Genomic DNA, 27,658 nt, shown 5'->3' with positions numbered 1-27,658 from the left:
CGGCAGTCTATTGAAGACCGTTTAAGAGGTTATACATAGCTTTGTACAATGTGTGGGGAAATGGGAAAGGCAGTTCTTAGGGCTCTTACGGGGGCCCTCCTGTGCGGTCTGGTGTCCGATGCAGCCTATCTACAGGTAAGGTTGTTTTCTACTGACCGCTAGAAAAGTTCACTCGTGGGTCGATTAATGATCAAGTTTTTTGACGTTTTACTTCTTTAGCCGCGCTTTACACTTTATTTGATAGTGAAAGCGTCTGAGCTGTCACGCTTGGCTATTAAACGCTCGTCTGCTAAAGTTGGCTCAAATCGACTAATCGTTAGAGCAATATATTCCAGAATAATTGTGTATAAAAAATTATAATTATGTATATTGTTATTTTTTATGAATATAGGGCAAAAAATAGTTGAATATTTCATATTAATAACCTCACCTTGAAGTTTTCACTTGTGTCGTATGTGGTTAACTCGCGCACCAATTTTGAAGTGAAACCTTCTTTAAGTACGTCGAGGACTTAATTATGATCTAAGGAAAAGCCTTAAACTTACGTTTTCTTTTCGCCAAAGAGAGTATAAAGTATGATTTATATCACACTGAACGGAAAACATGACAATATTAGTAAAAAATTGCCAGTGATCGCTCTATCTGCTTAAATGTCCTTTTCGTCACGCATTTGACAGTTTTAAAGTTGAAAAGACTAAATCAATGAAAAATAAGTAAATGTAATTACAAGAAATTTTTTCGCCTCACTTAGTTTCTTGTAGCTTCTTCTCAGTTGAGAGTTGATGTCACGAAATTGAAGGCATAGTTAGCTCAGTATTTAGGTCTGTGGAGTGATTCCATTGATCGTATTGAATATATAACATATTAAGACATTGATAAAATAATTTCTTAAATATATCTCAATAACTACCCATAAATGATGTTTACAAGTTTTAGTAGCTAAGGTGTTTTCACTTTTGATGTGCAGTCCTACGACAAGCAGTGTTGGAGTTTGAGCATAAAATATTGAAGCCAAAAATTGTTACGCAATTAAGTTATTTAGTTAAGCAACCCTATTAACAGGTACGGAGAATCTAGAATCTATAAATAATAATTCTTAAATAAAACTGCACAGTCCTTTATTTTATAGGCTATATACAGCTGAGATTAATTCATGAACCAAACATTAAATTGCATAGCTTACAATTTGACCTAGTTAAAATATTATCAGCAATATTGCTAAATTTTATCTTGCACAATTTAAATAATATGACAAAATTTTTAAACTTAACGATTTAAATTACATAAAAATCAATAATAAGTCTTTGCATGTTCTTCGTTACAATTCAAAGTTTCCAAACCGGTGTCCGGACCCAAATTATTGCGATAAAACGCCTTGCCACAGGGCTTATAACATTTAGCAATAACTCGCTTTCATAAGGGAGCACTAACTTTGGCAATTTCACTTCTGCAGTTCTCCCTCGAGTCCCTCAAAGCCGAATGACTGTTGGTTAAATTTACTCTCGTTTTCGGATGTTTTTTAGTTTTATTTCTTTGATCAAGCTCTTCAAAGTAGATTGTTTGAAACTCGGCTCGAGAGAAATTGCTATTCAGGAGTTATCTTGCAAATTCGCACCTTGCGGTACTTTTACACGTTGTTGGCTCGCTTACCCGACTCATAAATTATATTCTGAAGGTTTTTATCACTTTTTTGGAATATGAATAAAGGTTCTACATACTATGTTACTTATTTACTCAGCCTCTTCAACTATATGTGTATATGTAAGTGTGTATCATAGTATATTATTAGTTTTTGTCTAATCAAGTTTCTTTGATTTAAACTTTTTTTTAAAATTAAACAACGCTGTATGGTTTTTCGGTATTTTGCTTTTTTTTCGGTATCACTGATTCGTTTTGGACCTATTTGTAATTAACTGTCAAATTTTTGTTGTTGACAGATGCCCAAAACATATCTTTTAAGCGTAGTTTAAATCATTCTTTCTGAAATAACTTTTTTTATAATTTCCGTTTTAGCCATCTTATGGCATTGAAGTCTTGTTATTTGGGTACTATATAACTTTATGGTATTATTAACACTTTTTATTTGGGAAAGTCAAACAGAAAGTTATTATTCTGCACACAGACTGACAATAAAAAGCAATATCATGTTATAACAGTCGTTTTATATCGAGTTTAATAAAGATTTGGGAGTAACAGAATATAAAGTAAAAATTGAGTCGTAACAGGACGGCTGGCAGATATAGGGATATCGAATATTTTGTATAAATAAACAATGTGCATGAAATGATGGTTTTCAAATATTCTTAAGGGGTATACTTATATTATTATGTTACTTTATATGTTGGAGAATAAATATTACTCAATAATCATAAGTCAAGTTATCAAGTTAGTTTAGTTCTACTAAAGTTAATCTTAGGAAAACAAATATGGCGGCACTGAAGGAGATACATAAGTTCAAATAAATGATTTTAATACTTATGATGTATTTATCTAGTACTAGCTGACCCAGCAAACGTCGTATTGCCATATAACATATTTAAAAAAATCAATTATTAAAATTTTGATGCAACCGATTCTCAGACAATTATTGTATTCAATTGCCATCTTGCAACCCTATATCGGTTTGGTGGATGGGACTCAATTGAAAATAGTGCTACAAAAATAGTTGTAGATCGTAGAGAGGCGAAAATTTAAATTTGTATGTATTTTTCAATGCTGAATCATAATAAAATAAAAATAAAAAAGTTTGTAAAAAATTAAAAAATCATATTTTGGGGTGGACTACCCTTAACATTTAGGGGGATGAAAAATGGATAGTAGCCGAAACTCAGACCTACTGAATATGCATAAAAAATTTGGTAAAAATCAGTTAAGCCGTTTCGGAGAAGTAAGGTAACTAACATTGTGACACGACAATTTTATATCTAAGATTTACATTTAAAATTTCAAAAAAATATTTCAAATTTTGACTGCTGTTTATTAAATTGTTGTTCTTTCTATCTATCTTTTATTAAACTAACTGGTTTAACTATTATTACTATAAAAGTTAAGTTCGCTGAGTTAGATGTTTTAGGTGAAATTCAAAATACCCTAAATATTATATTATGAATTCATTGAATCGAATGAAAGTTATATCCTAGTCTATTGTGTCCAATGAATTCAAAATCACTACCGAACTAAATCCAATTAGAGCATGCTATTGAGAGATAATTTAATTTAGGATGTGTGGTAAATGTAAGTTTAAATTTTCATAAAATATCGAGGCATGTAGTTTTCGGAGAAAATAGCTTTGCAATAATTGAATTTTTCCACGCTGGCGAAATTTACTAATAAATTGATCTTTATATATATCACAAAGTATTTAGTAAATATTTAGTGTCTGTCTGTGTTTTTTTAAACTTCAGTGTCATCTTCATGATCTTAGATAAAGTCACTTGCTGTTAGACAACCGATAAAAACAGGCCAGGTATAGTTTAGTTTGCGTGACAAGCTGCGTCTTACACTCGCGATTTGTATGATACACTGTGTAAATGTGCCTGATTTGCTCAAAATAGAGCTTAGTTTTTTTTCATTAATTCTTTTTTTGTCGACGTCCCAGCTGTCATAGTCTAACTAGACGTATTAATAATCTAAGGTCATAATTATAGTAACAGGGCGTATGGTATCGTAGTTTTATTTAAGATATACGAAGTACTACCACTACTACTAACTAAAATCACCAGTGGGAGGCTCTTTTGCACAGGATGCCGGCTAGATTATGAGTACCACAATGGCGCCTATTTTTGCCGTGAAGCTGTAGGGTGTAACAGAATCTCTCTCGCTCAGAATTTTCGAGTTTTTCAATAATTTTGAGCGGCACTGCATTGTAATGGACAGGGCGTATCAATTACCATCAGCTGAACAGTGTGTTTGTGTTACAGTGATGCGCGCGCATCTCAAAATTTCACTCTCATAATTTTTTCATAAGGTGCCCAAAGAAGTATAACTTCAAAAAATATGTAGAGACATTTATATGATTTTATTAGACTTATATATTATTTCGGTTACAAAAGGGTCAAGTTTCTAATGAAATAAATGGAAACCGTGACAGCTATTTCAAAACTTTAATCTAACATAAGTGTTGGCTTTAGGTGCTCCAACTAAGGCATCAAAGTGAAAAGTTACACCTACTGAAAGTACATAAAAGTCGTTGAACCTGTACAGAAATAATACTCCAGTTTCCGCTTACGGCCATTGTTTCAAACTCGGGTCTATTAACTTACCTTCTCATGTATTGTTTTGAATGAAAAACCGTGTTCAATCGATTCGCCTATGAATACTATGCACTATTAGAAATTTTTGTAAAAACGGGTACGGGTTGTACTCCGAAAGTGCCGACAGAATTGGAAACCTATTTTGGCGCGTTAGACAATTTTTTTAGATGGGTTTATGTATTGCATTTTATGTATGAATTGTATTTTAATAATTATTGGAAACCTTAAAACTCTTTTATGAATCATTGTTAGCAATTTCTACAACTCCTGTATCATCATCATTATCATAAAAATTATTACAATCTAAAATAGAAACTATAGGTTCATGGTAAATAAAACAGGATATAAAAATTTTTGATTTGAATAATAGATAATAATAATATATCAACATTTTCCACCTTCGCACGACACGCCACAAGTTAGGATATCATCCCCACCATCTGGATGTGTGGCGGTCCTCCACAGTGCGGTTTTCAAGGAGCTTTCTTCCAACTACTACAAAGATGTGGAATGAACTTCCTTGTGCGGTCCTTGTGTGTTTCCGGGACGATACGACATGGGTACCTTCAAAAAAAGCGCGTACACCTTCCTAAAAGGCCGGCAACGCTCCTGTGATTCCGCTGGTGTTGCAAGAGATTGTGGGTGGCGGTGATCACTTAACAACAGGTGAAAATAAATATTTATCTAGACGCGTTCGCGGTCTGCTATATTATGTCCATGTGTATGTACACACTATGGCGTCTCGTAACGGTGTCGCGAGTCCAGAGATTTTATCTCATCTAAAAATATGCGTACCGCGCTAAAAGAAGTTTTTACTTCAAATTTTTTTTTTCATGGGGGCCATTTTGTAATTCTCTATCAAAGTTTTTTTTGTTTCTATTAGTTTTTTTCTGCAAAAGAACAACATACGCATACAAGTTCAGCTGTCCAATTACTGCGCTTCATGAGATATATAATATATTGGTAAAAGTATAGTCATTCTGAAAATATATTAATTTAATCATATTGAAAAGGGGTGCGCTTAGGGGTAGATATATATATATTGGTTTTATGGTAAAAGTATTTATTTACTTAAGATACTAAATTAATCTATGACACTTGGTAAATAACTATAATTAATGATCCTATTTGTGAGTACGCGGATTTCTATTGGTTAAAATGGTTACTCGGACCAGTCCTGTAATGGTTATAGACTGGTAAATGGTAACTAGGACCGGACCGATCAATGGTTACTCGCGTACTGCATCTCTACTATATATTGGTAATAAATAATGATGGTTAAAATGGTTACTCGGGCCGGTCCTGTAATGGTTAATGGTAACTAGGACCGGCCCCATCAATGGTCACCCGCGTACTGCCTTACTAAAGGCAACACATGGTTTTATTACAATTAATTTTATCTACTAAGCAATATTTGTTATATAATGCTGTTCGATGTATTTACTTCGAACACATATTATTCTATATTTAGATAATTATTTTCTTCTTTTAAGTTTTTTCTTCCATTTAAACATTTTTTTGAATCGGGTTCCAAATTCAAAATGTTTTATATAGTTGCGGAGTTAATGCGGCAATGTATAGATATAACAGTCGAAGGTTATTAAAGTGCAATTTGTGACATGTTCCATGTTTCGTTTTTCGTTTTTTACGACGTGATTTGTCTTTAAGTATAGAACGTCATTGGTTTTTTAATTTTTTTAATTCTTGTTTGTTTTTGCATTTTTAGTATTGAAGCATTGCTAGTGATAACAACGTTAGCGCTTTTGTCTTTAGTCTTCAGTCTTTAGGCACTTAGACAATATGCGGGTATCAGATAAAAAAATCGGCAATATCATCGGTATCTTCGCACATTAAATAAATAGCTAATTACGATGATTATGGTTAATAACAGACACTTAAACTATTGCATTTTCATTGATCTATAAAAAGTGTACAATTTTTCTGGTGAAAATCACTTACAAAATTCTATGAAAAGTATACGGTAATCTAGTGTTTAAACGTTTTGTAAATTTGTGTTTTATAAGAAGAGTAGCATTGCCAGTCCTTAAGAAAAGTGAACGTGATTTTATTTTTAAAGTAGCCATGTTGTATAGTGGTGTCGTACGTGGGAGAGTGTTACTTGAACCATACCGTAGAAGAACGAAAGAAGTCCAGATAGTGAAAATGATAGCCTAGCGTGCGAATGTGGAATTCAGCGGCAGGAATCAGCTCTTCGGAACACTACCCGTGATAAATTCATCTCTCCTCATTGCCTACTCATCTAGCTGTTTAAAGATCACTGGATATCTGGCTACTAGAGGAGCTCTACGTTGCATGCAGTCAAATGGTTGGAGCTGATACTGGGGTGCGTGAGACCAGAGATGACAGCAACACTCCATATGTGGCTGGACCTGCTATTTGTAGAGCGCTAAAATGTTTGTAAGAGTCAGGGTCCCTATCGACAAAAATTCCGCAAATATTGTTAACATTTCTCGCTTGCTAGTTCCACTGTGAACATACCCTTAACGGTCCACACTTAGCCAATATTAATAATAAGACGCAACAAGATATGAAAGTAAGAAAACTCGGTAAACTAATAAAAATCTCGAGTCGAAAGTTCCACATTGTTTGTTCTTCGCAAGTATGAAATTGTGTGTGCGCTAACTTTGTACAGCGACTTCATCCCACTTCAATCTGTTGTTGTAAAGTTGCAGCGGCGGGATCATTAATTTTACATGAGTTTGTTTTTGTGAAAAAGTATTCGCTCTTATCTGTTTCTGTTATTATGAGTTAAGTTATATTGCTCGGGTGATTAAGTTACAAATACGATTGTAGTAAACAAACTTAAACATTTTTGTAAAGGATATGGGATTAAATTGGGAATCTTTTTACACATCAGAGGTATCACAGCATTGCCAACCGCTGAGGTCAACGTGCCTTTGATTAACTATGTAGTCAGAATAGTGGTTTAGTGTGTGGCGTGTGATATTAGAATTCGCCAAGTTCCAGCAGAAAATGGTGAGATGTTTCAACCCCCAGCGATACATTTAGATGTTCACAGAAAACTGAGTTGATAATAGACATGATGACGATTTTTTAAAACTATGAAAACCCATCTGATAATCAATAGATATGCTTACAGAAAAAAGGGGGAAGAACCTACCCCTAACGCTTGCAACCTATCCCTTATTGTAGGTATCTGGATCTGGACCCATTATGCATGTATCCTAGGCAGTGCGTGTGTGTATGTGTGTGTATCTACATCTCGTGTTCCTAACGCCCCAGCCCTAACCATAGGGTTCGACAAAATAAATAAATCTACTAGCGGACTCGACAGACGTTGCCCTGTAAACACAAGTTAAATTTGAAAAATCGGTCCAGACGTTAGGAGGAGATCACTAACATACGTAGGAATATTATATGTTGACTGTAATGAGAATCTAAACCAATCTCAAATTCACTGGAACACTCTAAAAAATCATCAAAATCGGTCCTGCCGTTTATGAGAAGTTCAATGTCAACACACGTACAGAATAATCTAATATATAAAATTCTCGTGTCATGGTGTTAAACTTTGAACTCCTCTGAAGTGGCTTGACCGATTCTCATGAAATTTTGAGTGCATATTGGGTAGGTCTGAGATTCGGACAACATCTCCCTAAATGTTAAGGGTGGTCTACACGATTTTTTTATTTTTTATTTTTTTGACATTTTTTTGTTAATTTGTTTGATTTGAGTCAGCATTAAAAATACATACAACTTCAAATTTTCACCCATCTACGATCAACAGTTACTTTTGTATCGCGATTTTAATATCGGCAATAAAACGTTTGCTGGAACAGCTAGTAAAAGGTGTAAAGATAGATAAGTACAATATAGTTAAATACATTGTCTGTCACTCGGAGACCTGGGGTGACAAACGGAAGGTAGGAAAGATGTAAATGCCGTTAAGATTTGCCTTTAACCAATAAAAATGTGATTCGCCTCTACACGAGGCATGTTTTTAGACACCTTGTGTTGTATCAAAATGTGGATATATAATATACTAGTGGACCCGACAGACGTTGTCCTGTACACACGTCTTAAATTTGGAAAAATCGGTCCAGCTGTTAGGAGGAGTTCACTAACATACACTTGCAGCAGGAGAATTATATTATATAGACGGAATTGAGAATCTAAACCAATTTCAAATTCACTGGAACATACAAAAAGTCATCAAAATCGGTCAAACCCTTTAGGAGGTAGTTCAATTGTGTATCTAAACCATTCTCGAATCCACCTAAAGACACAAACCAATCTCAAATTTATCGGAACACACAAAAAGTCATTAAAATCGGTCAAGCCGTTTAGGAGGTAGTTCAATTGTGAATCTAAACCATTCTCGAATCCACCTGAAGACACAAGGAAAGATTCATTAAAATCGGTCCAGCCGTTAAGGAGGAGCTCAGTTAGAACAGACGCACAAAAGAAGTATACAGGATGTCCCAAAGTTATGGGAAAGTAGTCGAGTATTCACCATAAAATGATAAGAAAATCAACAGACAGCGGACTCATTAAAGGATTGGCGATTTGCGTAAGGCAAGAGAGATCACATTTTGAGCATTTAATTAATTAATTTACAAAAAAAATACCCACTTAATTTACTACTTTCTTTTAAATAACTATGTTACTTTAGAAGAGTTATTAGTTTTTGGCCATTCTTTCGATTGGCATCATAAAAGTACGGGTGTTTTTTTTATATTTAAGTCGGTTAGATTCCCAGACGAGGCAAGTAAGTTTTAGAAAATATTTGAATGCAGAATTACTAACTTTTAAAAATAAGATAAAGTCTTCTTTCAGTAAAATAGCCTATCTTCAATATTTAAGATACTTTCCCTTCATGTCGCATAACTTTGGGACATCCTGTATATATTAAGATTGTTAACTTTTTTATTGGCAAACGCTAAAATTACAACCACATACATGAGATTATTGTTAAACGTGCAGGTAGTTGTATAATAACAAGTTATAAATCGGGTTACCAAACTATCGAAATATAGCACAGAATAGTCAATTGGGGCAACGTAATAAATAATTATTTATTATGTATAAACTGAGAATACTCTTTGAGGCTAGACACATTTAAACTTTTTTGTTTATAATAATTAGAAATTAAGATACATTCCTTATTGTGTTCCTTTTGTGAAAATAATTCTTAAATTTATAATAGTATGTTAAATAAACATAGAGTTCACCCATATTTGATGATACTATTACAAATAATGATATGACAGGTATTTATACAAGATATAATGAAAAAAAAAATTTTAACCAAAAAACAACCGACTTCAAAAACACTATTTCAAAACAATAGATATAATGTGCACTAAAAAGTATAAAAATTATTGCGTATTTTTATACAATCTAAATAATTAATCTAATTCTAGTTACTATTATATATATATATCTGTATTGTAGAATTGAAGAGTTCTGTTACTTTGTCATGGATTCCGTGATCAGAACCTAACCAATCTGACACCAAACTATCTTTAAAGTATATCCTTTCCAATAAAAAAAGAATCATCGAAATCGGTTGGCGCGATATTGAGTTATTCCTAAATTTATCATCCACTTTGCTATACGTATGTATAGCAAATTTAAGACTTTTATGGTTTTCTCATGGATGCCATTGTCAGATCTGGACCAAATTACAATAGAACTACACGGGAAGCACCAGTTTTCAAATAAAAAAAGAATTATCAAAATTGGTGCAGTGGTAACAAACATAAAAAAAAGAACATTCCGACGAATTGAGAACCTCCTCCTTTTTTGAAGTCGGTTAATGATTAAACTATAAATCGTTAGTAATAAATTTTCCCATTTTCCTTTTAATTTCATCAGTGAGTGTACATGCATTTTTCAGGTAGCCATGTTATATCGACCTCAATAAATAAAAAATATTAGAAATAAAAAATATGTACGCTATATATATATATATATATATATATATATATATATATATATATATATATATATATATATATATAGTTATTATGTTTGTCATTAAGAAATCTAAACAAGATAAGAATACAAGTTAGGTTTGTAAAAAGGCAAAAGGCATTTATTTTCTCAAAATTGATTCCTTTAGAATTCTTTTTGATGTCATTTCTAATAACTGCTAAATACTATTACCGCTTCGGAAACAAATGGCGCTCTGAGAGAGAAGAAGCGGCGCAAGAAACTCTCCCAGCATTCTTTTTTTTGCGCTCTTTTCAATAAAAATATACAATATTGTACAGTGATTTCCATCGCTATAAAATAATCACAATCTAGTCCCAGGCTGTCCGATCATTTAGATATTCAGCAGTGGAGTAATAGGATTTACGACAAAGCCATTTTTATAAAACATTTAAATTTATTTAAAGATAATGCCTGAACAGTGGCTGGAACTTTTTTATAGAAGTGTATACATTTACCCTTAAAGCTATTATGTATCTTATGAAGCCTACTAGAATTAGTTACAAGCAATCCCTTATTTCTAGTGTTATAATAATGAAAATCACTATTAAGAGCAAAGTATGTAAATGTATTAGGAAAAAGCAAATTTTAACTTAATAAGTATTTATGTAAGGTATAATTTAGTTTGCACGTTGTATAGAAATTGTGACTCGATGCTGTGCAAGCGCCGGGCGTCCGTGACAAGTGTGGCCCTCTCACTTAAATTCCCAGCTCCTTATGTGAAGTAGGACTCTATTTGACTTAGGGTTGTCACCGGTATATATTTTATATAAAAGTTATCTTATATTTAGACTAATTAAATGAAATGAAATCAAAAATATTTTATTTTATAGGTATATTGCATAACACTTGAAATATGTCATAAACATGAATTTTCGTACAGCTCATTCGGAAGGTAGATTTTATTAGAGAAAAACGAGCGAGAAACTCGAAGGTTGCTCTTTTCAAAACAGAATGGTATAACAGGGACTTATTTTCAATAAAATTTACAAATCATTTCAATTACAATTAATGCAAAGTGATACAACATAAATACTCAAACATCAATTACTAAATGCCTTACACGAGTAAGTCAAAAAATGTTAATTAATTAGTAAAAACATACTTATAGTTATGTAGAACATAAATATAGTATATTTATGTACTACACAGTAGATGCATCAATCCAAATAACATGCCGTAAATAAATTAAAGGAATTATGCGAGCATTTATTAGCTACTATTTATATTTAAAAAGTATACATATAATAACTTTTATTACAATAAATAAAGAAATTAAAAGAAATAAAAAAAACATGAAGCAGATTTCCCGGTGAGAGGATCTTTTTGACACTACAAGTAGCGCCCATTCACGATGGACCAGTCATCGCCTCCCTCGACCATATTAGGGAAGGAAACGACCCGCCCCACGTCGCCGCCACCAGCAGGGGCATTAAGCGAGCATGACGATGCCTATCACGAGAACTCAGCCCTACATTTATAGCATCACTCACTTACATATTATTCATTACTCAACTAACAGCAAAATGCTTCAAAAATCTCTATAAATGTCTATATACAGGGTGGCCCACCCAAACCGGTCAGTATAGGGATTTTAAAATATATAAGAGATAGAAGAATATCTTCTAAGGAACCACGATATCGATTTTAGAGAAAACAAAATCTGCATTCATAGATTTTCAAAAAAAATTATACACGACTCGGGAATCGAACCCGGTCATTTTGGAAAAAAAAGACATTTTTGTTTTATTGCCACATTGATAGTGTAGGTTGTAAGAAGTGATTGTCGCTATGAAACCTTGTGTCTAAAATTAAAAGAAACTGCTTTTTTAAATGTTATTATTATTATTTTAGTAAATGTTCAAAATGGCAACCATTTTCTTGAATGCAATAGTCAACTCGTTTAGTTAACTATTTTTTTATGGCGTTTTGTACTTTGAAGTTGTGAATTTGGGTTAAAATAGTCTCTATGGCTATTTTTAGATCTTCAGTGGTGTCGTAGCTAGTTTTATAGACTTCATCTTTAACGTAACCCCACAAGAAATGATCTAGTGGGGTTAAATCGGATGACCTCGCTGGTTGTTCCAATCCAAGTTTGTTGGAAATAATTATTTAAAAATTCTATGGCGATCCGACTATTGTGTGCAATTTCTGTCATTTTTAAAGTAAGCTTCTAATAAATCTAAATTCTCACCGTTTCTCAATGGCATATTTAGAAATTACACACAAACAAACAACACAGCACAAAGAAAAAAAAATCTGTAAAATAACAAATGAGAGTTAAATTTCCCGTCATTCGTTTTCTCTTTGATTGATATTTGGTAATCCAGAAGTTCACGTTCCATTTTCAAATAATAGCAAAAACATATTTTTACTAGTACGCAGACATGAAGCGTTCATTTTTTAAAATTGAAATTCGGCAATCTTAGAAGTTAACATTCCATTTTCAAATAACAGCAAAATAAAATCTTTTTACTGGTATACCCAGACAACATGGCGATTGGTTATTGCCTGCATTTTTATAACGAGTAAAACCGACAACTTACATGAAACAATATCAAATAAAGCAATTTCTTTTAATTTTAGACACAAGGTTTCATAGCAATAATCACTCCTTACAACCTACACTATCATCACGATTTTTTTTTGAAAATCTATGAATGTAGTTTTTGTTTTCTCTAAAATCGATATCGTGGTTCCTTAGAAGATATTCTTCTATCTCTTATATATTCTGAAATCCCCATATTGACCGGTTTGGTCGGGCCACCTGTATAATAGAATACTTACTTACACTACTCTTGAGAGCAACTGTTGTTGTGGTTTAACGGTGTAAATCGATGTACTGCTCGGCTTAGTCGTCAATATTAATATTTCTTTAAAATTACTAAATCTACCATATGGTCGGAATAAGTAGGGCTGGTGAGAAGAACATACAAGCAACTCAACGGCAACTCGTTTCAACTTTACAATAGAGAAAATAACCTTTAACACCATCTTCATAGATACTCCGATACTACTCGTAAATTCTGATACTATCCAAATTTTAAATAATCCATTGACAACTTTCAGAAATTTACCTGTGAACTTTAATATCCAATTTCATCCCCATAAAAGTTTTATAAATGCTCGAACAAATGCTTATAAATTATTTCTTATAAAGTATCTAAACACAAAGTTTCATTGTTTTTTTTCGAGAATGATGAATTCCCATACAAAATGCCATCTCCTATTTAAAACCCTCCATTTATTTTATTGCAATTAAAAGTAGTCTATGTCCTTTTACAAATTCTAGTCTTTCTCTGTACTAAATTTTATAAAAATCAGTTCGGTGGTTTAGGCGTGAAAGCGTTACAAACAAACTTACATTCCTTCCATTCCATTCCATTTACTTACATTTATAATATTAGTAGGGATTTTATTCTAGCAATGCTGCTTGAATGATTAACGGCCATTCCCAATATACTATCTACAGATAGAGATAAATTACAACCTTCTACTGTCAGTAATTAGCTGTCAATAATCTGAAGCTGTCCCAATATACCCGATAAGTCATTCTTATCGCATTATATTGGGACGCCTGAATTGCAATTTCCATATAAACGTTATGTCGCTGGTGAGCTATACGTCGTCCCATTGACAGACAGCGTGCACGGATAAGGTGAGTTACCGTCGATAAGTTTATTGGGACAGAAAAGTCAACGATAGTTACGATTTTTAACTCAAGTAAGAGATAGACTGAATATTGGGAACCGCCGTAAACAACGACCGGACAGGCTTGTTGGGTCCCGTTGTAAATGTAGTCAAAGTCAACATAGCATATTCTTATGTTATACATATTATATTCCGTAGGAACGGAAGTACCCACATCAAGTTGTTTTAGAATTATTCATTCAATAGAGATCCATGAAGGTAAAATACATTGTTATTATCTTACAAAAACAGACCACGACGAACTACGTTAAAGTCACGTATGATATAACTTCATCTACTTTTCTTACTTCACCTTTCACTTGAGTTGGGTCAATGTGCTGACGTAATCATGACATTTCAGTACGGCATAATGCCCTCTATAACGATATGAACGATAATATACTCTCGCAGTTTAGATATAGAGTTGATTTTAGGGTGGATACCGTAGTGAATCGAGGTTGATCGACTTTTGGTGATTTGTTTGGGTGTGTGAATTATGTAAATAAGGTAATAGTGTCTTTTGTAAGAAATATTATAATATTTTAAGAGTGTGACTGATTTTTCCTTCTAATATTAATACTAGAACAGTAATAATAGTATGTGTGGGTATATCTTACGTAGTTAATACGATGACAAGAGCTAATAATTGTGCTTGCAACAATTCAAATTCAAATTCAAATATTTTTATTCAAAATAGGATGTGACATCGCTTATTGAAAGTCAAAAACTACCACCCATTCCAAAAAAACCTGAAAAGAACGGTCACAACAAACTCAGTGGGTTTTTTTTCATAAAAAATATGTTTACAAAGTAAAAGCGTACAATTAGGCTTTTTGTTCAATAGCCTGAGGCCGGTCGCTCCATTCCCAATCTGTGGTATCAATAAGAAAGTCATTTATGTTATAGTAATCTGTACCACTTTACCACGCAAACGCTTTTAACTATTCTTTTGAATATTGTAACACTTTTGTTTCGAACATTTTCTGGGATCTTGTTGTAAAAGCTCTACTTAGCCGAGTAATAGGCATTATATATATATATATATTATAAAAATATTTAGGAACATAATATGTAGAGGTAAAAATGTTAATATTGATTCACTCAATAAAAAAATTATTACTACCTGTTAATTATTATAATTAGTACAATAAAATGTTTATTGCAACCAGCATCATCATTTCAGCCGGAAGACGTCCACTGCTGGACAAATGCCTCTCCCAAATATCGCCATGACGATCGGTCCTGCACTGCCCTCATCCATCCTACTCCGGCGATCTTGACCAGATCGTCGGTACATCTTGTGGGGGGCCTACCAATACTACGCATTCCGGTACGTGGTCGCCATTCGAGGACCTTACTGCCCCAACGGCCATCTGTCCGCCGAGTTATGTGCCCTGCCCACTGCCACTTCAGTTTCGCAATCATTTGGGCTATATCGGTGACTATGGTGAACGCTTAGGCCAGGGCTAATTTTAAAAAGTTGTCATTTAAACTTTAGCTCAATTTTCACATCGATATTTCCAAAATATCGAAGTATAGACTTTCTTGATCCATTAGTGAACTCTCGAAGAAACTTCTTACTTTTCGATTATGTATAAGCTGGCTAACTTTAAGAGGCTAACGCAAATGATATGATAGGAGCGGCCCTAGTTATAGGTGACAAGTTTCAACCATTATAATAATCCACCAAACAAGTTTCTTTTAACTTCCAGAACTAGGAAATTTCGCTAAATCGTGTATTAGACAAATTTTAAATCCGAATAGACCTTTAACTTGTGAACACTAATTCGACGCTACGTTAAAATTCACTACCCAATATTTGTACAATATGAAAAATTAAATTTGTTAACAAAATTTATGAACGATGCATTACTCGAACCCGTGACCTCTTGGATTCCGTCTGAGCGCTTTTCCACTGAGCCAACCTCAGAGTTGAATAAGACATACCAAAATTTATGAACGATACGTCACTCGAACGGTTTGCTCAGTGGAAGAGCGATAAGGGTTCGGTTTCCGGATTGTTAATATTTTTCTTTACTAATTTAATTTATCTAATTAATCCCATAAGTGAGGGTTATAACTTTTAAAACCATTTCTAGTTATTTATACCTTACAGCAATACGAAGACTATCCTCAATACCAACAAGTGTACCGCAAGCCTCTCCGGGAGCATGAGAAGCCACAAGACCTGCGCAACGTGCCAGGAGTTCCAGGAGTTGACTACCCGATCTACCACGTGGTTCCGGAGACCAGGTTCTCGTGCGCCCATGTACCTGTACACCCTGGAATGTACGCCAATGTTGAGACTGGATGCCAGGTGAATATTATAATGAATCATACATGGAAAACAATTTCGTTATTAGTTGGTTGCTGAACATCTAAGAAACGATATAGGTAAGGGACAAAAGTTTCTTCACATTGAAAAACAATATTTTTTTAGTTTAAGTGAAGTTTATTTGCATTTAATTACAACATTTTATGTGTCATTTTCTTCGATGCCATCTTGTTATGTTAGGTTATCACGGGCTAATACCCGCAATTCGATGACTATGGCACGCCTATTTTGCGTGGTGAGGTGGGCGGCTAATCTTGCCATCTCAGATCCTCAAGGTAGTCAATCAAACCTCTGATGTCACCCATGACCTCGGGGAGAGTCCTCGGTGATCCCAGGTGTTTGGCCCGGTAAGTGGCCACACTCCTACACCCCAGAATGATGTGTGCTCTTCTGCCTCCATGCAGGCTCTGCACAGCGGGCTGTCAGTGACAGTTTAGTATATAAACAGATGTTTGTTACTGGGGGTGTGACCCGATATTACATGGGTTAATTTACGTAATCTTTGGCGTGAGATTTTTAGTAGCTTGCGAGAGAGCCTGAAGTCTATTTGGAGTAGGGCCTATTTTGCTCATCTACACCCACTCACTTCTGTTCATTATTTACTTTGTAATTCCTTGGTATGATCTCGCATGATAGACCATCTATAGGGGAGGGGCACGATTGGATCTGGTCCTAATCCCGTTGCTGTAGAAATTAGTTTTAGCATTGCGTAAGACCTTCTGCAGTAACCACCACGAGTGCTTAATCTAGAAGCTAGGTCAGGGTTATGCTTACACCTACCAGCTAAACTATTTTAGATTTTGCTTAGTGGCTATATGTATGGTTTACCACGCCCTATCTATTGACGCATTCCGGCCGTTTTCTGAAAATGTCTTGTTTTAATTTCATCAATTGTTGGCAGTTCCAAATCAATAGTTCTGTCCGGCTAACTCTCAATTAAAAATGTGTAAAATCCAGTTAATCTGTAAGAGGCCGATCAGAACGAGTGACATCTTTGCAATAAAAATTCCCGAATTGAAAAATTAAAACTTACTTTTACTAAAACTGCAATAGGTAAATTTTTTATGTATTTTTAAACACCGAATTTCTTTGTTAGGTTCACTAATTTTTACAAAAAGAAAAACAATGAATAATACAACTCTTTACTAGTTATATTCGCTATTATTTTTTTTGTGCAGATATAGCTTTAAAAAAAAGTATTATTTACGAATTTTGTCATGAGCGTAACATAATGATTTATTACACAAATAAAATTTGAAAACAGAAGATGATAACCCGCTCAACCCCAATATTTGCAGGTAAGGAAATTGTCTTGAGATGTCGCTCTTGCAAATTCAAACAATTTTTTTATGTTATAAAGTGATAACCCTCTCACTTCTGGGATTAATTGTGTAATAAATTTAATCCCAGAAGTGAGGGTGAACTTTAAAATATAACAAATTGTTTATAATTATTTATATTATAAAAAGAGCTTGTAAAATAAGCTATTATTGAATTACCGTTTAAGACAATTAAAATACATTTTATTTAGGAATAACTACAATACAATCTCTGTCATCTGAATACATTTAGCTTCGCAAGTTGATTACAATCACAGACCTTGGTCGCTTTGAGCAATTACAGCATGATTATATAAAAATATACTGAAGGGTTAGTCCAAATTGTTTAAAGCTGGATAATTACAGGGAAATTTAGAGACAGAGGGCTTTGATGTGAGGTTTTAGGAAATTTCGTGTCGCCAGAGGCTGACAATCTTGCCGATACAAACGGAAATAATATCTGTAGGAAATTTGAAAATAATTACTTAATAATTGAATAATTTTTATCTTTTTATTCCTTTTGTTTGAAAAAATATTACAATTATCTACATCTTGATGGCAAGTCGTCGCAATCCCATACCCTCTTTCAACATAAGAGGAATTAGACGAACGTGGGCTCTGTTTTAGGTGAGCGTGCGTACTCTTTTGAAGGTTCACATATGCTATCGTATCAATCATTCCAGATTTTGAAAAATCTGTTTAAGCTTGTGCCAATAAAGTCCTTTCATTCGATACCCCATATGACACGGGTAACTTAATTCAAAATATGATCGTCGTTCCTTGTATAAACACCGGTGTTTTTAATCATAAATTTTTTTTTATATAAGAGGGCAAGAGGCTCACGGGATTGGGAGAGACAATTTATTTGGGATCGGGTGCACTAAAGCCGCCTTCCATAATTTCGGGACTACGCCTGATGAGTAGGAGAGGCGGAAAAGACGGGTAAGGACCGGCGCTAGTTCCGGAGTACATGTCCGCAGCACTATCGGGGGAATGCCATCGGGCCCGCTCGATTTGTGAATGTCCAAGGTGAGAAGCGCCTTAAGCACAGCGCCATGCCGAATTTTACCTCCGGCATGTATAACTCGCACCGCGGAATATGCGGTGGTGGTGCACCTTGGTCATCCAGAAGAGGGAGCCCAGGAGATCAGCTTTCTCTTTCGCGTCATGGGCCAGCGAGTCATCACCCTGTGCAGTAGCGGAGTGGCTGGCTGGCAGAAGTTACCTTGGACAGTCTTGGCGAGCGACCAGAACGCACGAGTTCCCGAGGGAAGTCGTGCAAGTCTCTCGCCAAGTCTGTGCTACAAATATTATATAGTTTTTAGACTTTTCCAGCAATATAAATTGTGATTCCCTTGAGAGTGTCGAAATGAACGTTTTTGTGGCATAAACGGCCGTTTCTTTTTTTTATGTTAACGTTAAATTTTGTTTTTTCACCGCTATGAAATGACAGTCTTGAGTACATTGTTTTAATTTCATTCTCCATCCGATCCCGAGATAAATGCTTGCACATTGAGTTCACTCTGACCTTAATAAGGGTTCCGTTTTTGCTTTTGCGGCACGGAACCGTAACAACAGGAGTCTAGTACAAAAAGATAAAAATAAATATTTTAATTGGTATAGTTGGACGTTGTTTCAGAGTATGCACAGTAAGACATTATACTGAAAAACAATCTCTACGCGTCATCATGTGTGCTGTTCGGTTAATACTAAACCACTACGTACTCGATGGTGGTCTTATAAGTGGCCTGTGAGGCGAAATGATTAACTAACGCTTACATTATAGAAAACTAAGCATGAAGTGGTCTTAAAGACTGGATATCATGAAGAAATCTGATATTAAACATGTGATAACCCCTGCGGTGTAATTAAACGACTTTAGCAAATAAGGACTTCAGTAATGAGTCAGGAAATCCGCCCATTTCATGTAGTCAAAATAATCGAATAGACCCTTATTGCTATTTCAATTAAATGTTTTCAAGTTTCTAAATTACAATCAAGTAATACTAATGAAGTTGAATAAGTTAAAAGGACTGTTAGCGTCGTGCCCTTATAAGTCCCAAACTTCAAAGTTCTATTCGTTAGTAATAACTTTTAAATTGATTTAGCTGTGAATACTTTATTTGAGTTTGCTAAATTTTAGAACTAGGCCCTCAGTTACTGTTTAAGTACTAAAGTAGAGTTGCTAATATTACAGAGTGTAGATAGATATTTGTAAACATTATTCTACTATGAATCTCTTGAAAGTTATAAGACGGCTCTAGGTTTCATTGTTATAAGCAGAAAAGGAATCCATTTTCAATACGTAATTTACAAAGAAAAAATTGAGAATTAGACAATATTTAGACAATGGGTGCCTATTTCTGCCGTGAAGCAGTAATGTGTAAACATCTGATGTGGCGGTGTGAAGGGCACATAGCTTCACAGACAGATGGCCGTTGAGTCATTTAAGTCCTAAAACTTAAAATATTGACCAAAAAAACTATCTGAAGACTTAAACAGAAGCAGCTATTCCCCTTAATAATACCGGCTATTAATCACACAAAAGACGAGAAAACTTGAATATATTTCAGTCATTACAATGTATTTTAACCCTTATTAAAGTTTTTTTTCATATTTCTTTAAACCCAATACGGGACGAGACGAGCAGGCCGTTCAACTGATGGTGATTGATACGCCCTGCCAGAAAAAACCCATGAACTCTGAGACATAGGGTGTTAAGTCTCATTTGCCCAGTAATTTTTACACCGAAACACAGTAATGTTTACACAGTAATGTTTACACAGTAATGTTTACACATTACAGCTTCACGGCAGAAATTGGCGCCGTTGTGGTTCCCATAATCTAGCCGGCATCCTGTGCAAAGGAGCCTCCGATTTCCTGGTTTCTATGCACCTATATGTCACCTTAGACGCTTTCAATCCTCCTGTAATTCCTCTGTTTGAAGATCATAGCTATCGTCCCCTTCCATATTTTTTTGTCTTTTTAAGAAAAAAGGCGAAAAACTTTCAAACGTGGTGGTAAAAGACATGAAATGCGTTTATTTTCTCAAAAATGATTCCTTTAGAATAAGTTTTGATGTCATTTCTAATGTACTAAATACTACAACTGCTTCAGAAACAAATGGCGCTCTGAGAGACAAGAAGCGGCGCAAGAAACTCTCCCAGCATTCTTTTTTTTTGCGCTCCTTTTAATGAAATATACACTATTTTCATTGCTATTGCTTTAAAATAATCATAATCTAATCCCAGGCTATCCGATCACTTAGATATTAAGCTGTGGATAAGAAGGATTTACGACAGAGCCATTTTTTAATAAAACATTCAAATTGATTTATAGATAATGCCGAACAGTGGCTGGGACTTTTTTTTTACAAAATTTACCCTTAAAGCTATTATGTATCTTATGAATCCTACTAGAATTATTTACACGCAATCTCTTATTTCTAGTGTTATAATAATGAAAATCTCTATTGAGAGTAAAAAGGTGACGATTTTTGTAACCGTATATTAAATTTTCATAAATGTAGTCATTACATTAAAGCATATATAAAGACATTGAATGTTTTCAATTCAATCTTCATGCGATACTTTAGTACTTACACAACAAAAAAATATAAATCTGATGAGAAAAGTTATTGCAGACTTTATCCCAGCTTGGTTATTACTAAGCTTGGTCTTTATAAAATATTAATGTATTCGCTATTAGCCAATGAATTTTTCCACCATTTTAAATTAAAATGTCAGAAGAGGTGTAAAGGGTATAAATAAGAAAGCGAAGCAATTTCCGAGTGTTTCTTAAATAAAACATGCGAAGTTTACATTGCAGTTATTTTATAATATTAATAATATTCGTTATAATAAAACAAACATAATATCTTGGAGTGAGTTTAATTTATTCCAAATATTTTCAAGAAAAATTCTGATCAATGTTTACATTTTTATTTTAGGATTTTAATACTAAATTCAACTGTTCTTTAGGATCGATTGGCTATAGGTAATTGTTATGAGTTGCTAATTTTAGATAATTTAGCTTCATCATCATCATCAGCCGGATGATGTCCACTGCTGGAAAAAGGCCTCCCCCAAAAATCTCCAAGACGATCAGTCCTGCGCTGTCCTCATCCGACGTATTCCGGCGGTCTTGACCAGATCGTAAGTCCATCTTGCGGGGGGCCTAACAACGCTATGTCTTCCCGTACGTGATCGCCATTCGAGGACTTTTCTGCCCCACCAGCAATCTGTCCGTCGAGCTATGTGCCCGTGCATACTGCCACTTATATCGGTTATACTTTGGTTTAGCACATACATTAGAGAAACTATTTTCTCCAAAGTATAACGCTGTTATTATAGCGCTGTACACAAATCTTTCATTAATTTGTTCCTTTATCATCAGGCGTATCACGTTTGTCACGACGGCCGGGAAGGACACCAAGGAGCTTCGTTCTTGTGCACAAACGGAACTCTCTTCGACCAGGCGAAGTTCGCGTGTGACTGGTGGTACAATGTGGACTGCTCGCAGGCTATTGAACATTACAAGTAAGTTATTAAAGAGACGGTGAGTGACGTCATAAGGGTTAAATAAAAATCATCAAGGACGGAAGGTCACAATTTATGCAATTACCACAATTTATGCATACCAGTGGGAGGCTGCTTTGCACAGGATGCCGGTTAGATTATGGGGCCACAACGAGGCCTATTTCTGCCGTGAAGCAGTAATGTGTAAGCATTACTGTGTTTCGGTCTGAAGGGCGCCGTAGCTAGTGAAATTACTAGGCTTAACTTAACATCTAATGTCTCAAGGTGACGAGTGCAGTTGCAGTTCCACTCAGAATTTTTGGGGTTTTTCAAGAATCCTGAGTGGCACTGCATTGTAATGGGCAGGGCATATCAATTACCATCAGCTGAACGTCCTGCTCGTCTCGCCCCTTATCTTCATAAAAAAAAGTAATAGAACAGTAGCAAATCTCAGCGGTCTCCTTTTTCAATTTATACCTACGTCTGGACGGAGTGCTCGGGTTGGTATATTGATTATATAAAAGATTGACGTCGCGGATGGCGCGGTACAGTTTAACTCGGACAGCGACTAGTTTCGGCGGCGTACGATGAGGCACCCAATAGCAGCCTAGCGAAACTATCTAAGTAAAAAACGATTCACTCGATTGTATTAAATGTGCAGTCATTGATTGATTGACAGATGACGGCTATAATGTTGTGAAAAAACGGAGATAGCCAAAATAAACTACGTTTTATGCAACTGTTCGCTTTCAAACTTAGCCGGATTATACTTCGTCGCCATATTGCACTGACCTGTATAAATACCACTGGACAGGCTTTTCCTTTTATTTGACAGCAATTTGGGCCTATTTGAAGCACCACTCGCGAGTGTCCAGAGAACTAATTTTGACGATTTATGCATTTTGAATTAATTTCGGTCGTTTTCCGTGTTATATACGCGAATACTTCAGGAATTAACTTTTTAAAGTATAATTTGAAGTAAATAGGTTTCCTATCGTTGTTTGTTTAGCTCAGGTTGTATCACTAGTTTTAGTACCGCGATCTCGCTACATGGCCAACAGCGCAAAAATGGTGAATATCAAACAGGTCCAAAAGCAATTTGACAGCCGCAAGTCCAGCGGTAAAAAGTAGAGGTCAGTGCTATATTGTATCTAATAACTATTTCAAACTTATGTCAAATCTCACTATACGTTTCATCGTCAACTAATTTACAATTTTTATTTAGGCTGTCCCGACTCTAATTACATAGTATTTACATCCACTTTGCTGAATAGTTTTGTCTTCCCAAGATCGCTTAGAGGCCGTGTAAATTGTGTGTATGTGTGCATGCGTCGATTCGGAACATTTTCTGGGATCGTGTTGTAAAAGCATATACATCGCCCCACAAAAGACTTACTAACTGGACTTAGCCGAGTAGTAGGCATAACAGTAGATTATACAATATTCGTAATAGAATTAAATTCAATATGATCTCAAATAAATAATTACATAAGTTATAAAATATATTTTAATGTAATAATTATTAGCCATGTCATAATATAACGGACTGCATTAGCTGATTAAAACTGTTAAAGTAATCTAGCTGTAACTACCTATGCATTGGAATTAGGCACTCAACTTCGTCCACTTGGATTTAGAATTATTGAAAATAAAAAAAGTCAGTCGGTTACTTGTACATCAATTTAATTGGTAATTTAGTAATATATACGTATAAATATAATTTAGCGAGAGCTTCGTTAGCAATGCAAAATAGTGACTCTTAAAACAGTGCCACAGAAGTGCTCATAAATAATACAATTTATCACAAAGTAATGAAAAATATTTTTGGGCATTGAAATAATAGAATTCAATCTATTTTGATATTTTGTACAGCTGAATATAGTTAGATTAATTTATGCCACTTGATTGAATTAAATATTGCATTTTTACTCTTATATTAAGTGTATTCTTTTATCACATAATTTGAAACAGCAACAACATACTTACTTACATACAAATATCTTTTAGAAGTTATACTTCTATAGGCGTGTTATGAAAAAATGATGTGAGTGAAATTTTAAGATGCGCGCGCAATACTGTAAAACAAAAGTAACAGGGTGAAGTTGGATCCTAAAATTTTCTGACGTTTGCGACATTCGTTATTTTTTTTTTTTGGTTATTTCGTCCATTATTAGGATAGGCAAAGGGTTCAAGCCCATACAGCCGTATTCGTTATTTAATAATTAACTATTAAAGGCATCGTTGTAAGATTTTAGCAATATTGTTCATTCTACAAAATAGCACGAGTAATAGATAATTTTAAGGATTTTTGCTTTGTTAGGCCAAAGAAGTTAAACTACTTGCGTGCATACATAAGTACACACATAGTTTTGATATGAAAATCCTGATATTATCAAATTAAAATAAAAACGTAATCAATATAAATCCATCAAAAACATAACTTGTAAAGAAAAACATAATTTAATTAATAATAAAAACATATTTATTTGCTATAGATATCTTCTGTAACAATATACCCAAAATAAAAAATAAATTAAGTACATAGATAAATTAGCAAGTAAGTAATCTGTTAATCTTTTTTTTATTCTTGTTATTGGCTGTTAGTATAAGTCCTGTTTTTATCAAGCTTGTTTGTTAAGCGTGTTTTGTTGCGCTGTAGTTAATGTATCACTTAATCACGCATGCCACGTCCACATTCAGTAGACTCAATTGATAAATAGTATTTTTGTATATTTTACTACTATGCAATCCATACAATTGTTGTCAGTTTTATGGACTAAATAAAAAAAAAACAAATCTTGCAACTCAGTTCTTCTACCGTTAAAAGTTGTGAAATCCATGTAATACCAAGTCTGTCAATCTATTTAGGGTCTTAAGGGTCCTTCGGTCTTAGGTTATTAAGTAATGAGCTAACCTAACAACAACTTATAGTGTCTATATATCAATATTAAAATATTTTATGTGTTAAATAAATAGATTAACTTGGCAATCGTATGAAAAACAGTGTATTTTTTTTATTTTCCGCACTTTCTACCGCACGGTAAAGGAATACCAGACATCCGGATGATGGGGTGATGTCCTGATCTCCTTGGAACAGTCCCCGTGGTAACTATGGTAGAAGACACATAATGAGCAACGTATCTACGGAACACCAAGTGATTTAGGCATTCACAGAGCAGCAGATTCTGTACAATTACTTTCCAAAATCTTAATTGATTAATGTTAATGTTACTTTAGTTATAATATATTGTGAACTACATAGTGTTTCTTACACATATAAAATTTAAAACAAAATTTTATGAACGATGCGAGACTCGAACCCACGACCTCTGGCGTTCCGTGCCAGTGCTCTGCCAACTGAGCTAACTGTTCGAGTGACGTATCGTCATAAAATCTTATATGCTTTGTTCAACAGTTGATAACCTGCTCAACCCCAATATTTATATTAGGAAAATTGACTTGAGATGCCGCATTGTTCATAAAATTTTATTTGTCTATTAATCCGAGAAGTGAGGGTACTTTAAAATCTTAACAAATTGTATAGTGTTTCTTATTAATTAATTCTTAATTTCAGGCTGAATGCTGATCCATTGAAGAACCCGTATGTTCCGAAACCTAAACCGCAACCAGTGCAGCATGAACCAGAAGTACCATACGGCATTTATTATAAGGAACACTAAACTATTACACCGAAAGTAAGACAAGGCCGGCTGTTTCAAATTAATTTTTACATAAAACATAAAATTTTCAGCGTCACCTTACTTTGATATCAATTTAACTGTTTTGTTCAAGCGGCCTTTAACCGTCGCCATCCTTTATACACTCATTTACTTAAAGTTAAGGATACACAAGCAAGTTCAAAGTTAAGTTATGATATAACTTGGTAGATATTATCTTCATTTAGAATGACCGACCCGCCTGGTTTTCTTATAGGATATTGTTATCAGCCGCAGACTTAGATTATACTAACGTTTAGACAGACAACATACAGCCCGATAACGCGGGAAATATTTGGATTTGTCAATGTATGCTTTAGTAAGCTCAACCGACGGTCAGCGCTAACGTCGGTCGAGCGTAGCGTGTATCCGTACGCGCCGACCATGTTGCGTTTAGTGCTCAGCTTGATTTCGCGTGTACAATTGCGAAGAAAAATGAATCCATTTTAAATATTTTTAATATGTGCGTACTACTTTCGCAAACGATTACGGAATAGAAGACTTTGAAGATATCATGTTTACCCAGTTAATATAGAGCGTCAAATTGAAGGAGAAATTAAATAAAATATTCGAACATGCCGTAGTGCTGGAACACAATTTTTTGTTTACGAATTTTGAATACGATGTTACATACGCGCGTACGGTCGGTCGCTCGGTCAGCGTCGCACTGAACGCACTAATTTATAGTCAAAGCGCGTCAGCGGACCGCCGTACGTCGGACCGACGAGCTCGACCGATGATTATCGTCAACGTGACGTCGTAGCTCTACGCGCGTAGCAATTCATATCGCGACAATTCAGACGCTCAACCGACGTCATTGCTGATCATCGGTCATTGCTGAGCACTAAATGCAGCCTAAGCTTAATATTAAAACTACGAAGGAACTTGTAAATCAAAATTGGTTACGGTAACAACAGATAGGCTTTCCATTTCTATCTTGCTGTATCTCCGTTAGATAAGATCTTCTCTAATGCGAGCTGTGTTTGTCTATGCACTAGTTTATTGTTAATCTATAATTTTAGCATCATCACATCAGAACGAAATTTTAAACACCCAATATTCCAAATCTTTTACTAAAATTCAATTATTTTTAGTAAAATTGTCTTTTCACATAGGCACATAATTACCTACAGATAAGTAGATCCAAATTTGCAGAATCTGAAAATTTAAATCAAATCAAAAGCCTTTTAATAATAGGCTAACACCAAAATGGCGCCCTATTTATTTATCACTTCATTAAACATTTCACATTATTTATATTCATATATTATATTTTATATTAATCTTGCCGAATTCATCATAAGGTTAATAATACTCATAGCTTATAATAATGGGTAATAAATTAAGACAAATTATGATTAGATTTAATAAAAATAACGCACAATACTTATTTGTTTTATTTATTTATCTACTTACTTACTTGTTATAAATATATATATATATATGTATATATATTACTAGCTGACCCAGCAAACGTTGTATTGCCATATAAAGTAATACGAAAAAATCAATAATTAAATTAAAGTTTGCTTTTTATCTAAACGAAAAACAAAGTTGTTGTTTTTATTTAATTTCGAGCATTTTTTCATATTAATTCACCTTTTAAACCTTCTCTGGACCTCCACAAATAATTCTAGACCAAAATTAGCTAAATCGGTCCAGCCGTTCTCGAGTTTTAGCAAGACTAACGAACAGCAATTAATTTTTATATATATAGGTGTATCTCAACCGCATATTATCAGTTGAGAGGATAAGAATACTTATTTGAAGACGTCAAAAAAATCAAACAATTGTATCGTAAACATAAAATAATCATCTTAATATTCAGGAACAATTTGTTATTTTTAAGTAA

General features: G+C 34.3%; 1 protein-coding gene across 1 annotated transcript; it reads left to right on the top strand.

Moving 5' to 3' along the window:
- LOC126975880 (U-scoloptoxin(01)-Cw1a-like) lies at nt 1-27,192 on the top strand. The gene is made up of 4 exons (XM_050823974.1): nt 1-135; nt 16,036-16,236; nt 21,969-22,111; nt 25,665-27,192. Exons 1-4 carry the CDS (start codon nt 49-51, stop codon nt 25,768-25,770), a joined length of 537 nt encoding a protein of 178 aa, XP_050679931.1. The 5' UTR covers nt 1-48; the 3' UTR covers nt 25,771-27,192.
- Nucleotides 27,193-27,658: the final 466 nt, after the last annotated feature.

This window comes from Leptidea sinapis, chromosome 38 (assembly GCF_905404315.1).
Source record: "Leptidea sinapis chromosome 38, ilLepSina1.1, whole genome shotgun sequence".
NCBI classification, from domain to species: Eukaryota; Metazoa; Arthropoda; class Insecta; order Lepidoptera; family Pieridae; genus Leptidea; species Leptidea sinapis.
Note: the sequence above shows the minus strand (reverse complement) of the source record. Positions and strands in the feature narration are given on the sequence as shown.